At 39.5% G+C, this 15,783-nt stretch overlaps 1 protein-coding gene across 1 annotated transcript in view; it reads left to right on the forward strand.

Annotated features, from left to right (window-relative positions):
* The window catches only part of MFSD4A (major facilitator superfamily domain containing 4A), a 62,234-nt gene that overhangs the window by 21,274 nt on the left and 25,177 nt on the right, over positions 1 to 15,783 (forward strand). Inside the window, exons 2-3 of the mRNA XM_060772904.2 lie at positions 4,993 to 5,191; positions 6,342 to 6,581. Of these exons, the coding sequence (XP_060628887.1) occupies positions 4,993 to 5,191; positions 6,342 to 6,581 (439 nt within the window). The remainder of the gene's footprint in view (positions 1 to 4,992; positions 5,192 to 6,341; positions 6,582 to 15,783) is intronic.

The following is a 15,783-nucleotide window of genomic DNA, read 5'->3' on the forward strand; positions in this document are numbered from 1 at the left end:
GTTGTTCTTAGCATTACTAGATCACCAAGTTCAGCTTGCACCAAAGAAGTGCACTTTTAGTTACAGAACTCTAAGAGTAGAAATTTGTTATGAGATACGAACTGAACAGAGCTCACAATTCTTTTGCACATAATCACATAAAAAAGCAATCAAAGCTTTATTTAATTTTAGCACTATAATTTAAAGTATCTCTTTGTTGTTCCTGGTACTATTCAACAACTGGGAAATCCTTCTCAATTACTGCATATCATTCAGAGACAAAGTAGTCAACTTCACATAGTTGCTGTGAAGTTAATAAAATAATCTGTCATACGATAGACAGTCCATCCTTCACATTTGCTGTAATTAAGGGCATAGGACCTCCATGAAATTTTGATAACTGCAAATAAAAAGCTTTTTTTATTTGAGAGAACACATTTCTAATAATCTAGATCCTCAGGGCGAGACTGTGGACAGTTTTCATTGGAGGTTGACCATAGAGTGACATAGGAGGGCCTAAAGATTCTGAAAGAAACCATATTAATCAAATCCATAAAAGTTAAACCCACAAAAGTGAAGGACCAACTGTGCTGTGAGACTTCCATATTTGCATTGTACAGTTGCAGTATTTGCACTACATATGTATGCTACCAAATGTAGAAAAGTGGACTAAGAAATCTTTTGTCACTTTGTATCATAAGTTACAAGTCCTTAAGGCTGTGAAGAAGGTGTTTAGACAAGGAGAAAAGAAAAGGAGGCATTTCAGTATCCTACATACCTTACTGATTCTGGTTATGATGACATCCAAAACAAAATGTCCTGATGATTTCTTTTTTTCATTGTAGTTTTTTAGAATCCAAGTGTTCTAAGTACATAATTTGAGATACCTTGCTACTGTATCTTGAAAACCAACTTTCTTTTAACCAAAAGAAATAGACTAGTAATTTGTATCTATATAAATGACAAAAAACAAAGTCAAAACTTAGACTAATCCTGTGGCAGTCAGTTAGGGAGAGTTCACAGCAGGGAAGCCATGCCTATGTTCAATCAGGCTCATGCTGACCAAGGTACACGAGTGGGAGTGGGGGGCAGCACTGGACCATTCATCAAGACAGTTTCAAGGTTGGTGTAATTTTTCCTGATGGGAGGCATTCTCCAGGACACCCCTTTTTCTTTTCACCACAGTTGAAGCATTGGTAGCAGTATATTGGCAAGAATATTTTATATTGGCAAGAGATTTTAATTGTTACAGCAGAGAGGTTTCCACTAGCAAAGGAAGGTCTCTTCTCTGATAGGAGATCTACATCACTGATGCCAGAAATGAGCATCCATCAGACCCTGCATCCCTTGAGCACAGTTGGAGCTGGTGTAGTGATTGTGCATTTTCTGGCTGCAAGGAAAGTCAGAGAAATACTTATCTGACTAGTTTATTGGGCAACATTCCATGTAGAGCTGAACATGTTGAATATGTTTAAACCTAGACTCATATCTTGAATATGCAGTGTGATTATCTGTATCTGTGGTAGAGATGTTCCTGAACTTACTGTGTGCAATAATGAATCCTATTAAAATGTACAACTTCTTCTGGTAGTCACCATGCTGTCACTTTGGAGAACCTAGAATTTTCCTAGAAAGGTATACCCTCTAGAAATTTCTTAGGTCCTCAATGGTGAATCCATGGTAACATTTCATGGAAGTATACCATTCAATTGCCTGGAGGACCTACAAACGCTTCTAGAGAGGACTCCTACATTTCCTAATTATGATATGTTATATTTTAGGTTACCCTTAGATGTAACTATAAAAGGTGACTTAGGACCTTTCTACTATATTCTCTTTTTCCCCTTTTTGGCATTTTTCAGGTGTGGGGGGGGGGGGAGGAAGTTCTCAGAAGGTGAGGCCATCCACTGGTTTTGTGAATGACATAAATGCTGACCAGTCAGGCTTCTCAAATCTTGTTTTGGCTGCTGTAAACCAGAGAAACAGGTTTTTTCAACTTTTATCCAGGGAGAAGATATATCTATCCAAAAATCTGTATTTCCTTTGCAGTTCATGGCAAATTGCTACACAGTGTGCATGTATGTGTGTGAGAGAGAGAGAGAGAAAGAGAGAGAAAGAGTTGTATGTATAACATGAAATATAGTCATGGTGGTCCATAAGGTTAAAAAATTACAATTGGGAAATGAATTTATTATGACCTACTCAATATCTTAAAAACTAAAAATATTATTCACATCTCTACACACAACAGACCAACTGGTGGAATTGGATGATATTTCTTTCCAAAGTGGTTCGTACGATCACAAAGCTTGCTACCTACTCTGTCCACAATAAATTAGGCACATAAAGTATATCATCAAAGCCACTTTGGGTACTATTGATCTAAATGTGCAGGAAATGCAGAAGTCTGGCCAAGCAGCAGGATCACAAAGATACTATGAAATTACAGAGGCTGCTCAGTTATTTGTGGCTTTCGCAGAAAACCTTGGTGTACCATCTCCTAGTTTAGAAGCATAAACATCCCTAGTCTGTGGTAAGAATAATGTTTAAGGCCTTTAAAAACCTTGAGACATGCAAGTGAAAGAACAGTAGCTTCTTGAAGATGTTCCAACTACAGGGCAGATAAAATCAATCATCTTGGAAATGATTTGCTTCAAGAGTTGTACATACAAGAACATGATATTTGTGGGAATCAGTGTAGTAGAATGTATGGTTCTTCCTCTTTCTCGGGGATACTGCACCCCTAATCACCAGCAAATGTGGAGGGCTAGCTATATGTTTCAAACAATTTTTTTGGTAAAAAATATTGTATTTAAAAATACTTTAAATTTAAAATTTCACTGGGATAAAACATATGTTTGTACACCTGATGGCTGGGGGACATGAGAGAAGCCTCCTCGCAAGATTGCAAGACATCCGGGCATCCCCTGGGCAACGTTTTCATAGACAGCTGATTCTCTCACCACAGAAACGACATGCGAGTGTGGAGAGGAGCAAACCACTGACCACCTGCTGCAATGCAACCTGAGCCCTGCCACATGCACAACGGAGGACCTTCTTGCAGCAACACCAGAAGCACTCCAAGTGGCCAGATATGGTCAAAGGACATTTAATCAACTACCATACTCACAAATTCTGTATTTTGTCTGTTTGTTTGCTTCGTTCTGTTAGAAATGTAATATAATTGACTGGTTGCCCTGACACGACAAATAAATAAACCTGATGGCTCTCATCCCTGATCTTTTTCAGAGTTTGAAATGTTTTTCGTGTAGATCTTTCCTTTGGCCGCTGCTGCTCAGTTGTAAAAATCTGCATTTAGGGAAAATTATTTGAGTACTCAAAACCTGTTAAAAGCTACTCAAGTATTTGTGGGTGATACTCTCTTATTTAGACCAATTTCCATCTGGCTACCAATCTAGTATTGAAGTTGGAGGGTCTTTTGACACTGTTGGCTGACCTTCATTGGGGAAATGTGTGGGCCTGTTAGTTGTCTTTGGAATCTTGGACAATTTAAAAAGTAACATTGTTGGTGGTATCCTACTGGGCCAGCTGCTGGTAGTGAGAATGGGAGACAATGTGCTCTACTGGTTTCACTCCTAATTGATGGATCATTTCCAGGTGGTGTTGGCAGATTATTGCTCTGCCCATTGTATGGATCTTTTCCAAAGCACCATCATTGTTGTTTAACATCAATTGAAAATGCCGGGCAAGATGATTTGGGGATTTGGAGAATAGTGTCAGCAGTATTTCTCCTTTTTATTAAATCCACAGAAGGCGGTGAGACATATTGAACAAGTTGTCTAGAATCAGAAATCAGCACAATTGGGTGCCAGTAAAGCTTGTATTCTGTCTCATAAAAGATAGTGGTTCTGTTAACTAGTGATATAAAATACCAGGGTCTTGGGGTACAGTGTGATGGATTGGGCTCCACCACTTAGAAGACTTGGGAGCTTCAATTTTAATAGATCCAGTCCTGAGAGGCAGTCATGGAACAAACCACCATTAATTTGCCAATGTTCCTGCTGTGAGTCTTTCTGCAAAATGGTGATTCATACCTTGGTAATATTCTGATTCACTGTAATGTACAATATGAAGTGCTGCCTGTGAAGACCATTAAAAAACTACATTGTGTTCTGAACAGCTTGATGCTAGAATACTGATGGGTTGAAATGGGAGGAGAGGGGGTCTACCTTAAGGTCTGCTTCTTTGTCTCCAAAAATAATTCAGAATGATGGGCCTGATCTATAAGAAACCTTCCTCAAAAGTCAGGGCTTGGAGTTTTCTTTGACTGGTTCAAACAATATTTAAACAATCTCATTTTTAAAACATCTTTGTTGGAAACCCATTTTGACTTCCAGAAGTTTTAGCCCAATTAAACTACAATTAAGATGATAGATCATTTTATGTAATAGTGGCTCACAATTTAATGTCAAAGTCCCACACATTATTTCATGGATGAAGAATACATGGTCATCCTGATGTGGAGAGGCTTCACTTTCCCATCATCCCTCACATTGGTTGTGCTGGTCAGGGCTCGTTTGAATTGTAGCTGGACAAGATCCAGCATCTAGTGGCTTGAACATTGGACTACTCTGGAGATCAGGATTCAAATCCCTGTTCAACTATGAAACCCGCTGGATTGGAAACAATGGAAGACACACACAATAGCATCAAATATGGAAAGCAACATATTCTTCATCGGTTTTTTAATCAAGTAATCTTGTGTTTACTTTGATTATTTTTAGGTACAGTGCTGATATCTTATTGTTTATCTCGGTTTTTATGGATCCTTAAGCAATACTGCTGCTATTTATAATTTTCAATGTGTTGTCCCCTTTTTTTGGTTTAGCATTTAAGCTTATTTTGCTATTAAGGGTAGTTTCTCCCTCCCTCCCTCCCTCCCTCCCTCTAACCTGTCTCAAAAACTATAGTTAGTAGGTGAGATGTAAACATTATCAATGACAACAAATACAAGAGTACATCTTTCTCTTTTTCCTCTTCCCTTTGTTCCAGGTTGGCTCATTCTCTGCTTGCCCTCTTTGCATCATCGCTTGCTATCTCGGTGGTTTTTGCCATCATCCCCATCTGCCACAATGTGGTGGTCCTCGCAGTGGTCATGGCTATGGCGGGGCTGGCCATGGGGTGCATCGATACACTCTCAAATATGCAGTTGGTGAAGATTTATCAGAAGGATTCAGCTGTCTTCTTGCAGGTGAGACAAAGAGCTGTGGGAACCTGGCTTCCTTTTTTGGACCCTTGGATCTTTTGCTGTTTTGACTCCTTGCCATAGTACTACAAACTTTGGCTGGACTTGGTAGCTAGCCAACATACATACTTGGTTCTGAACTTAGACCCAAATTTTCCAGCTTCCCCAGGTTATAGTTTAAAGGTTTTTTTCTTGTTTCACTGAACCCTTTCTTGATGTTCCTAAAGTCAGAATAGATGCTTGGCAGAAGAATGACTAAATTGGGCTCTATAACCTAGACAAAATATACATTTGCCGGTAACATCACAATAAGTGCATTTGTCAACCCTCTTCTCCTGCCTCATTCTCCTGCTTTTATTTTATCACCCTATTTTGTGGAATTCTTCATATTTTATATCTGGGCAGTTGTGTCACAGTAAGCCCTGGAGCATATATGTACAACACTTTTCCTGTTCCAAAGTTAGCCCTTCATTTGTAATCTTAGGAGTCCTATTTGGACTAAGGATGACAAAGAGACAAACTACAACAATTAAGAAAAGGCAGCATTGCTTTCATAAGAATAGTGCAGTGCAATATCACAGGATCCTAACCTGTGCACATGTCCTGTCCTGTGGAGATAGTATTGTAGTTTCCTTCTATCACATAGCATATCCCTCCAGAATTGTTTGCACCATATGAATCTGACTAATGAGGGTTAATGGAACTATTTCATTATGTTTAATTATTTGCTATAAAAATAAAAACCTGTATAGGGATGCAGTGTGAATAACACAACACATTGTAATATTGGTTTGATACAGTTTTATTTGTTTTTAATGTTGCTACTTTTTTACTATGCTATTTTTGCTATGATCATTTTTGTCACATAGTAATATTATAAATCAGTATCTAAAAAGGACTTCAAAGTTGCATTCTAGGAGACTACTAGGTTTCTTATCACATTGCAGTACTTATGGAAGAGGTTTGATTAGGAAAGCTGCTAGATCAGAATCCAGCAATTCCAAGCTACAATTGAAGGTGCAAACCCATGGTGCTCACTTCATATAAATATGTATGGATGGGAATCTGGTGACATTTATCTGGACATATTTGTCAGCAGAGATGCCTGGAATCATTATGTTGAAAGTAATTCCTGGTTTCCCTTTCCATTTTGTAGGTCCTTCATTTCTTTGTGGGTTTCGGTGCTCTGCTGAGCCCACTGATAGCTGACCCATTTTTGTCAGACACCAATTGTATCTTGGCGAATGGCACTGCAACTGGCAATGACAACCTCCCTCACATCCGGAAGTCTCTGGTCCCCCATCATCCTGGGAACCTGTCCAGTTATGACCTGCCTACCAAAGGACTGGTGGTGACACGGGTATCCTATGCCTTCTGGATTATGGCTTTGATCAATGTAAGTATTGCTGCCTTAATTATCAGTCCTTTTAGATCAGTGATTCTCAGTGTTTGGTCCTCCAGGATTTTGGACTTCAGCTCCCACCATTCCTAACAGCTGGCAAATTGGCTGAGATTTCTGGGAGCTGAAGTCCAAAACAACTGTAGGAGCAGAGGTTGGGAACTACTGCTCTAAATTAACATAGTTCAAGATTTTGAAGACAGGACTGGTTGTGTTTGGGCAAATATCTCAAGTCCAGTTCATAGTTTTTAGACTTGAAATATTATTGTGTTTCACTAAACTGTCTCCATTGTTCTGTCTCTGCTTGTGTAATTATGACACTGTTGAATGAAGCGTGGACAGGGAAGAACCTAAAATGGACTTACTTTATTTTCACGGGTTTGTGAGGCTTGTATTCCATATTTTGATACTTAAGGAATCTCATCAATGTTGGTGGTTCAGTGCCAGAGATAATTTGGGGGAGGGTGGTGATTGCAGCTCTTTATCTTTTGACAGAATTATTGTGCACAGAAAGAACAGGTTCAGCCAAACCGACAGGAAGCAAATAAAACTTGTCTGTCATTTCAACCTTCCTAAGGTAGGAAACTATTTTATGGCCATTTCTTCTCTGTTGCAGATGAAGTTATTTCCTTGATAATCACTTTATACACCGCATAGTACTTTGCAAAATAGGAGGCAGTAATGGTTCTTTCACTCAGCAAAAACAGTCCTTCTGAGTGTTTTTCCCATCAACCATAACCTGTATAAATATGAACTAAATGAGGTGCCTCTCCACCAATAACAAACAAAAAATGCAGTAGGCAGAGCTTCCTGCTACAAAGGATTGCTTTAGATAGCCAAAACTGTAACAAGCTTCACATCTCTAGGCTCCCATAAAGACATATGAGATTTTTTCTATAATATTTTGTTCTCTGGGTAATATTTCTCACCCAGGATAGTCAGATGATCTCTGACCTACATCACTGCTTACCACAGCTCCCTGGACAGTCTTTTCCTCTGTAGAAAAATTCAAGATATCAAGAAAGAAAGGGCTGGAACTGGAAAAATTGCACTGGGTTAAAAGAGGGGAAGGCTGATATTGCCTGTCAAACTGCTTAGAATGAATTTATACAATTTCCTTCCATCTTGTAATGTTAGATTGCAAATTCTGTAGTCCCCATCCAGCATAGTCTTTGCTATAATATAGTCTTCTTATGTGTTAGCTATAACTCCCATCATTGTCCATGCTGGCTGATAATTGAAGTTGCAGTCCACAATTTAAGGGAACCAGGTGGGCGCAGGGTCATTGGTGCAGTCAGCAAATGTACCAAAAGGAAATCTAAAATGTCAATCAATTGGAAAAACCTGTTCCCCAGTCCTCAGTTTTCAGCAGGAACAATTCTGTAAAAAAAAGAAAAGAAAAAAGAAATTGGTCTTAATTGCACACTCATGATTAAGCCATCCCTAAATTCATTACAACCTGAATAGCTCACAATATAATGTCTACTCAGGAAATGGCACCACAACACTCTGAATGCAACCTACATTTTCTGATTTGGAAGCTAAGCAGGGTTGGTCCTGCCATGCATTTGGAGATAGGGTTGACAGGTGAAATTAACAACAACAACAACAACAACAACAACAACAACAACAACTCTTACCTGCCTCTCCTTGTGGCAGGTTACAGCATAATTAAAACACATAAACATTGTAAAACTTTTATAAATTCACATATAGAATCATAATCATAGAATCACAGAGTTGGAAGAGACCTCATGGGCCATCCAGTCCAACCCCCTGCCAAGAAGCAGGAAAATTGCATTCAGAGCAATTTTATTAAAACGTTTTTCTATTTTTAAAAAATGCATATTAAAATGTATTTCTATAAAATACATATTAAAATACATGGAACAAAGATTAAACACAAGACACAAGTTTAAAATTCAGGGCCAGGGCAGCTGTCTTTTCAATAATTGCAAAAAAGAAGGAATTTCATCAAGTGTTGTTTGTTCTTGATGGAACATGTGTGTGTGTGTAATCACTAGCAAATAAGCAGCAAAGACACCAGTAGGGAAAGAAAGAAACTAGGGACCTTATCACACTTGGGGCTCTTGGCCCCTTTCTCCTCTTCTGGGATGGGACCTGCTGAGCGCCATCAGATGACACTGGCTTGGCCCCTCCCCATTGATCCCCGAAGTGGTGCCACTAATGCAAGGTACTGGAAGTTGTATTTTGGGTAGCCCGATCTGATGGGGACAGGGACAGGGCACCAACTCACCTTGCCCCATTCCCTCCTTGTCATAGGAAAAGAGGGTGGGCACACGAGGCACTCTGCCATTTTGCCAGCAATTGCCGGCAAAAAGGAACAACAGGGAGGTAAATGTGAAGAGATCAATCTCCCAGACAGGAAAAGAATTTGGAAGTCAACAAGAAGATTTTATTTTTATTTTTATTTTTACATATTTTTTACAGTTTTTCTTTTTCCCTTTTTTCTTTTTTTTTTTAAGAAACTTTTTTCTCTCTTTTTTCTTTTTTTCCTTTTTGCCCCCCCCCTTTTTTTACCTTTCCTTCCCCCCCCCCTCCCCCAGACCTTCCACTCCAATCTCCATTAATAGGGAGACTTCCATACCCCTTTAACCATTGTTAGCTTCTTCCTTTTTCCTACCCATTAAACTTTCCTACTCCCTATTACCCCCCCCCCCTTTTTTCCCTCTTCTTTTTTATTTTTCTTTTCTATTTTCTTTTCCCCTAAAAATTCAATAAAAATTACTTTTAAAAAACTCCAGTGAAGATAAGATAGATAACTGTTCAGAAGTAAACTCGTTTAACTATTGGTAGATACGAGAAAATAAAGTGTCAGTAAAGAAAAGGTGAGAAGATCCTTAAAAACATCAGTTTACATCTCAAAGGTGGGAATAGGTGAATAGGATGCTAATTGCATTGATGTGGGGTTTTTTTTATAAATTTATTAGATATGATTATATTTATTATGTTCCTGTTTATCTTTATTGTATGTTATGTTTTTGCTTTTTATATGTTGTTCGCTACTTTGAGTCCCAACCTGGGACAAAAGCAGGATAGAAATACATACATACATAGAATCATAGAGTCAAAGAGTTGGAAGAGACCTCATGGGCCATCCAGTCCAACCCCCTGCCAAGAAGCAGGAATATTGCATTCAAATCACCCCTGACAAATGGCCATCCAGCCTCTGCTTAAAAGCTTCCAAAGAAGGAGCCTCCACCACACTCCGGGGCAGAGAGTTCCACTGCTGAATGGCTCTCACAGTCAGGAAGTTCTTCCTAATGTTCAGATGGAATCTCCTCTCTTGTAGTTTGAAGCCATTGTTCCGCATCCTAGTCTCCAAGGAAGCAGAAAACAAGCTTGCTCCCTCCTCCCTGTGGCTTCCTCTCACATATTTATACATGGCTATCATATCTCCTCTCAGCCTTCTCTTCTTCTGGCTAAACATGCCCAGCTCCCCAAGCCGCTCCTCATAGGGCTTGTTCTCCAGACCCTTGATCATTTTAGTCGCCCTCCTCTGGACACATTCCAGCTTGTCAATATCTCTCTTGAATTGTGGTGCCCAGAATTGGACACAATATTCCAGATGTGGTCTAACCAAAGCAGAATAGAGGGGTAGCATTACTTCCTTAGATCTAGACACTATGCTCCTATTGATGCAGGCCAAAATCCCATTGGCTTTTTTTGCCGCCACATCACATTGTTGGCTCATGTCTAACTTGTTGTCCACGAGGACTCCAAGATCTTTTTCACACATACTGCTCTCGAGCCAGGCGTCACCCATTCTGTATCTTTGCATTTCATTTTTTCTGCCAAAGTGGAGTATCTTGCATTTGTCATTGTTGAACTTCATTTTGTTCGTTTTGGCCCATCTCTCTAATCTGTCAAGATCGTTTTGAATCCTGCTCCTGTCCTCTGGACTATTGGCTATCCCTCCCAATTTGGTGTCGTCTGCAAACTTGATGATCATGACTTCTAGCCCTTCATCTAAGTCATTAATAAAGATGTTGAACAGGACCGGGCCCAGGACGGAACCCTGCGGCACTCCGCTCATCACTTCTTTCCAAGATGAAGAGGAAGCATTAGTGAGCACTCTCTGTGTTCGTCCACTTAACCAATTACAGATCCACCTCACCATAGTTTTGCCTAGCCCACATAGGACTAGTTTCCTTGCCAGAAGGTCATGGGGGACCTTGTCGAAGGCCTTACTGAAATCCAGGTACGCTACATCCACGGCATTCCCCGCATCTACCCAGCTTGTAGCTCTATCGAATTACATACATAATAGGAAATTAAGACACTTGGAGTCAATCAAAATTCTTTACACATATTGGCTGTCTTATTCAAGGGGAGTATCTACTATGGAATTAATGGAGTTTGACCCTACTTTAACTGCTAAGACCCTGTGTTATGGAATCATGGAAGTCAGGCCCGTAGCCAGGATTTCGTTTCGGGGGGGCCTGAATTTTTTTCGGGGGGGGGGGTTCGGGGGGCTGAGTTTCGGGGGGGGCTGAGTCTGAGTGAAAGAAGGTCTAGCCTAGCAAACCTTTTGTATCGTTACCCCAATACCCCCATGCATATGGGATATATTGAGTATGGTGATCAGATCATGATATGAATAAACATAACAGTTTAAATAATGCACCAGTAAGGCCTTTTCGCGAACCACCATGAGAATTTCGGGGGGGGGGGGGGCTGAAGCCCCTCAAGCCCCCCCCCCCCCCCGGCTACATGCCTGATGGAAGTTATAGCTTTGCAAGAACTTTAGCTTTCTCTGCCAAAGAATTCTGGCCCCTCTCCAAACTACATCTCCCAGAATTCCATAGCATTGAGCCATGGCAGTTAATGTGGTGTCAAACTGCATTGGTTCTAAAGTTTAGATGTACTCCAAGAGACATTTAACTTTTCAAGTACTGAGTGTTGTTGTGTTTTCAACAGTCCTGAGAGTTAAATCTCTCCTTACTGGGCATACCAAGTTGTTTGCTTTGAGGCATGCCGGCCTACATTGTAGCAGTTAAAAAACTATTTGGTGCAATGGGATTTATTCCCAAATTAGCTACACATAGGATTGGTGCCAATGACAGCTTCTATTCCAGGGAGAATAACAGCCTTGCTGGGGGCGGTTTTTATCGAGATGGAACTGCAGAGAGGAAATGCCACATCTCTTGCTTCCCATTCTAACTGAAGCACCCCCCCCCCCCCTTTCCCCTGGCTGCTTTATGAAAGCATTTCATATTCGAACTGGTTGGCTTTATAGTCTAAATGTTTCTACACTGAACTACATGCTATTTAGTTCAAAAATCACTCCTGGGTATAATATCAATACTCATAGAAAATAAATGAGTTTAAATCCTCCAGATCTTGCTCTGAAAAAATGTGCTGTTTCTCTCATGCACACAGTCTTCTTTATCTTAGGGGTGAAGGTAATGCAGCCCTTCAGATATTTGTTGGATTGCACATCCCAGCATTAGCCAGCATATCTAATGGTTACAAATGCTAGCTATTGCAAAAGGCAACATCTGGAATGCTGCCTGATTCTCCCCTCCCACAACACCCAGATGCACAATCTGATGTCCCTCAGACAGCAGTAATGTTTCCAAGCTCCTATGGGTATATATGTCCCTTGTTGCTTTAATCCAGGTGACTTTTGCATTATATTAGGTGCAATGCAGCAGAATCATCCAATAGATGTTTTGATGTGATTAGACCATTGAACATCTCAGAGACTAACAAAGCATTAAAATAGAAAGAAGTTTTCTGGACACAGAATATAACTGTAGGCATAGCAAACAGGATCTTAGCAATTTGTGACTAATGCTCAGAGTATTAAAGGTGTTATAAAAAGATAGCATTACAAAGAATTCTGTACATCATTTGCTCAGTCTTTGGGAATTATGGCAATTCTATCTTTTGCCAGTCAGAGAGTAGTGGCACAAGGCGCCAAACAAAGACCTGACGGCCTTGAGTTAGATAAGTTCAGTTCTTAAGCCTGGAAGGGATCTCTTTGAAGAAGAGTGGTGTCAGAATTTTTCATAGGAAGGAACTATTTTTAGATCCCTTTAAATTCCCTGTTGTTAACATGGAGTACATACACTGAGGAAGCCAAAAAGGAGGAAGAGCCTTCTTATGAACATCAATACTAACTAATCTGTGGTTTGCTGGCAGGCTCAGTTTTAGCTGAACAGGATGGTGGACTTCCTAGCAACAGTTATATATGAGTAAAGGAAAAAAGGTTTGAGGAAATTAGCATTAATCTTGAGTCAATGCATCTGGACATATGTATTATAGGAGTCACTTATAAACAATAAGCCATAGTCCAATGTCACCTGAAAATGAATATTAAGAGGTAGCTTTAAGGCTGAAAAAATCAAATGGACAATATAACCGTTCAGTGCAATCTGTTTCTTCTGTAAAGATTCTAACTTGTTAGTCTTCTCTTTTACAGTACAACTCTGTATCTACAGGATTGGTACACATGGATTCACTTGCCCACATCTGAAAAAAAAATGTTTCCTCATCATTCTGAAGATGTATAACAAGTGGTGTCACAAAGTTATATTGTTAGTCTAGTTTTATTCAGCATCTTCAGTGATAGAAACAGAATGCAAACACATTAAATTTACAAATGACAACAAACTGGAAATATTAGTTCATACCTCAGCACTCTGATTTGTGATCTGGGCCAAAATGAATTTCTACTAGGATGAATGTTCAGGTTAAGAAAAGGCAGATCATGAAGACGAGATGGGTGACACCTGGTTGGCATGAATAATTGGGGAAGGATCTTTGTCTGACCAGGTATCAGCCAGTTGGGGCAAAGCTATACCAACAGTTCTAAACTATACCAGAAGATTAGTAGATCACTAAATCAGTGATGAGATCTCATCTGAAATACAGTAGCAAGTTCTGGGCACCAATATATAGGAAGGACATTAACGGACTGTAATGTGTCCAGAGGGTGACAAGGGTGATAAAAGGTCTAGAAACTAAACAATATGAGGAATGTTTGAGGGAGTTGAGTATATTTATCTTGGATGAGAGATGATTGAGCGTGGAATCAGCAGTTATCTTTAAATATCAGGAAAATAAAGCCAGCTTATTTCCTGCTGTTCCCTGGGACAGAGTGTGAACCAAGGGATTCATATTTCAAAAACAGAAATTTCACATAAACATCATCAAGTACTTTGTAAGAGTTATTCAATAATGAAATGGACTACCTTGAAAGGTGATGGAGTCTCCTTTGTTAGGTTTTTAAAACAAAGTTGGGCCGACAGTCTCAGGTGTGCTTTACTCAGCAGTGGGTTGAACTCAGTGGACCATGGAGTCCCTTACAATTCTATGATCCACAACCTTCCTCCACAGACTTCCAGAAAAACTCTTTTGCCACTTGCATAGCAGGGGAGCAAGAGCTGTGGATCTCTCTGTTCTGCACTTTGGAGATCTGTAGTTCAATGTGCTTTGGTTGATGGAGCAGGACTTCTGCTCCATCCTGTGTTCCAGTAGCTTACTTTCCATGATAGCATTGGACTGTGCCTAAAAGAATTTGAATATGGAAAATAGCATTACCGATAGATGTCTTCACTACAAGCCACTTATTTTTCAAGTACTCCTCACATTAAAAAACAAAAACATTCCCCAGGTAGGCCTGGACTAACCTGTGAAGTGATACAGACAAAGATGATTCTATTAGTCTGTGCTCCGCATGGAAAGCTTTCCTAATCATTCTTCTTATAAAGGTTGGTAGCTCTGAAGCCTTCTGACATTGTCTCTTAAAGGAGTACAATGACAAGGGTGGGAGGCCCTAAAATTGTATTGGGAGCCCTGTTGTGTTTCCACTCATCTTTGTTGTACTGCTGTCTCTGTAGTACATGACTGACTTCTTCATTACATTGTCTTAAAACTGCAAAGCAACTGATATCAACATCAAAATAAAATTACGTTACAAAACAGCTGAACAAAATAAGCTATTCTAGTTTTGGGGTTTCTTTCATTTGGAATTCATATGCTGCTTAAACTGCTAAAGGGTATTTACAACTAAGGCTGACATCTCAGATATGTTTAATAGGAAGTAAACCCCATTGAGCACAACGAGACTTACTTCCTGAGTAAACAGTCCTATGTGCTGTACAAATATTGAAATAACTATCATTAAAAACGCATGATATGCAATGTAGCAGTAATTATACCTAGAAACCTATAGTGTAAAAGGCAAGTATCAATTAGAGATAAGGATGCATTTTTACTATATAGTTGCAGCTCTATGATTCCACCTTAATGTCCATGGCTCCATCCTATTAAATCTTCAGGTTAGTAGTCTGGTGAAACATTACAGTTTGCTGGCAGAGAACAACTACCAGTAAATACCTCACCAAACTACAGACCCCAAGATTTTATAGGATGGAGCCATGGTAGTTAAAGGGATATCAACATGTTATAATTGTATAGTGTGAACAAGATGTATGTTCTTTGATTTGATCCTGTAGATGTTTTGGATTATTATTTCCATAGGGGTTTTTTTTTTACCATTTAGGGTTGTGCCAGGTAAAGTTGAAAATATCAAAGTATCCTTACTTTTGCTTATACATTCAGGGGCCAGTGGGATATACGCCTTGGATACTCGCCTGTGTGATACATCCTTCATTATGACTCATGAAATGACTGCCTCATATATTTTTGAGGGCCTAGTTATGTGTTACATAAGCAGTTGGGTTTCCACTCACAACAAGGTTTCCCCCACTTTATTCCTAGGTTTAAGTGGAAGGTGATTTCTCTCAAGATAGTCACAGTTCCATTGAAGATTGCTTCCTATCTTGCACACACAGGGAAGCACTTCATTAATATTGTAGCAAATTTTGTAGCAAATATTGTCCAAATTTTGTGTGTTAGTCCAAATTTTAAAATGACTTGTGCAGTGTAATCCAAATGCTAAGATTTCCATTTTCTGGATTAAGCTCCCTGCATCCAAGATAAGAATACTAACTGTAGGCTCCATTTCCTCTTGTTGCAAGAGTTTTAAATGAACACCACTGGTTTCCAAAATAAATGGGAATCTAAGAGAGGGGGGAAGACTTGGTAATATTTTCTGCTATAAGTTTCTTGCAAGATTTAATTTTCAGGTTCCCTATGTTTTGCAGTTAACTATGAGCAAACCCAGTGATTCAGACCTGAATATCAACATTGCTGCCACATCACTAAG

This window comes from Anolis sagrei, chromosome 4 (genome assembly GCF_037176765.1).
Source record: "Anolis sagrei isolate rAnoSag1 chromosome 4, rAnoSag1.mat, whole genome shotgun sequence".
NCBI lineage: Eukaryota > Metazoa > Chordata > Lepidosauria > Squamata > Dactyloidae > Anolis > Anolis sagrei.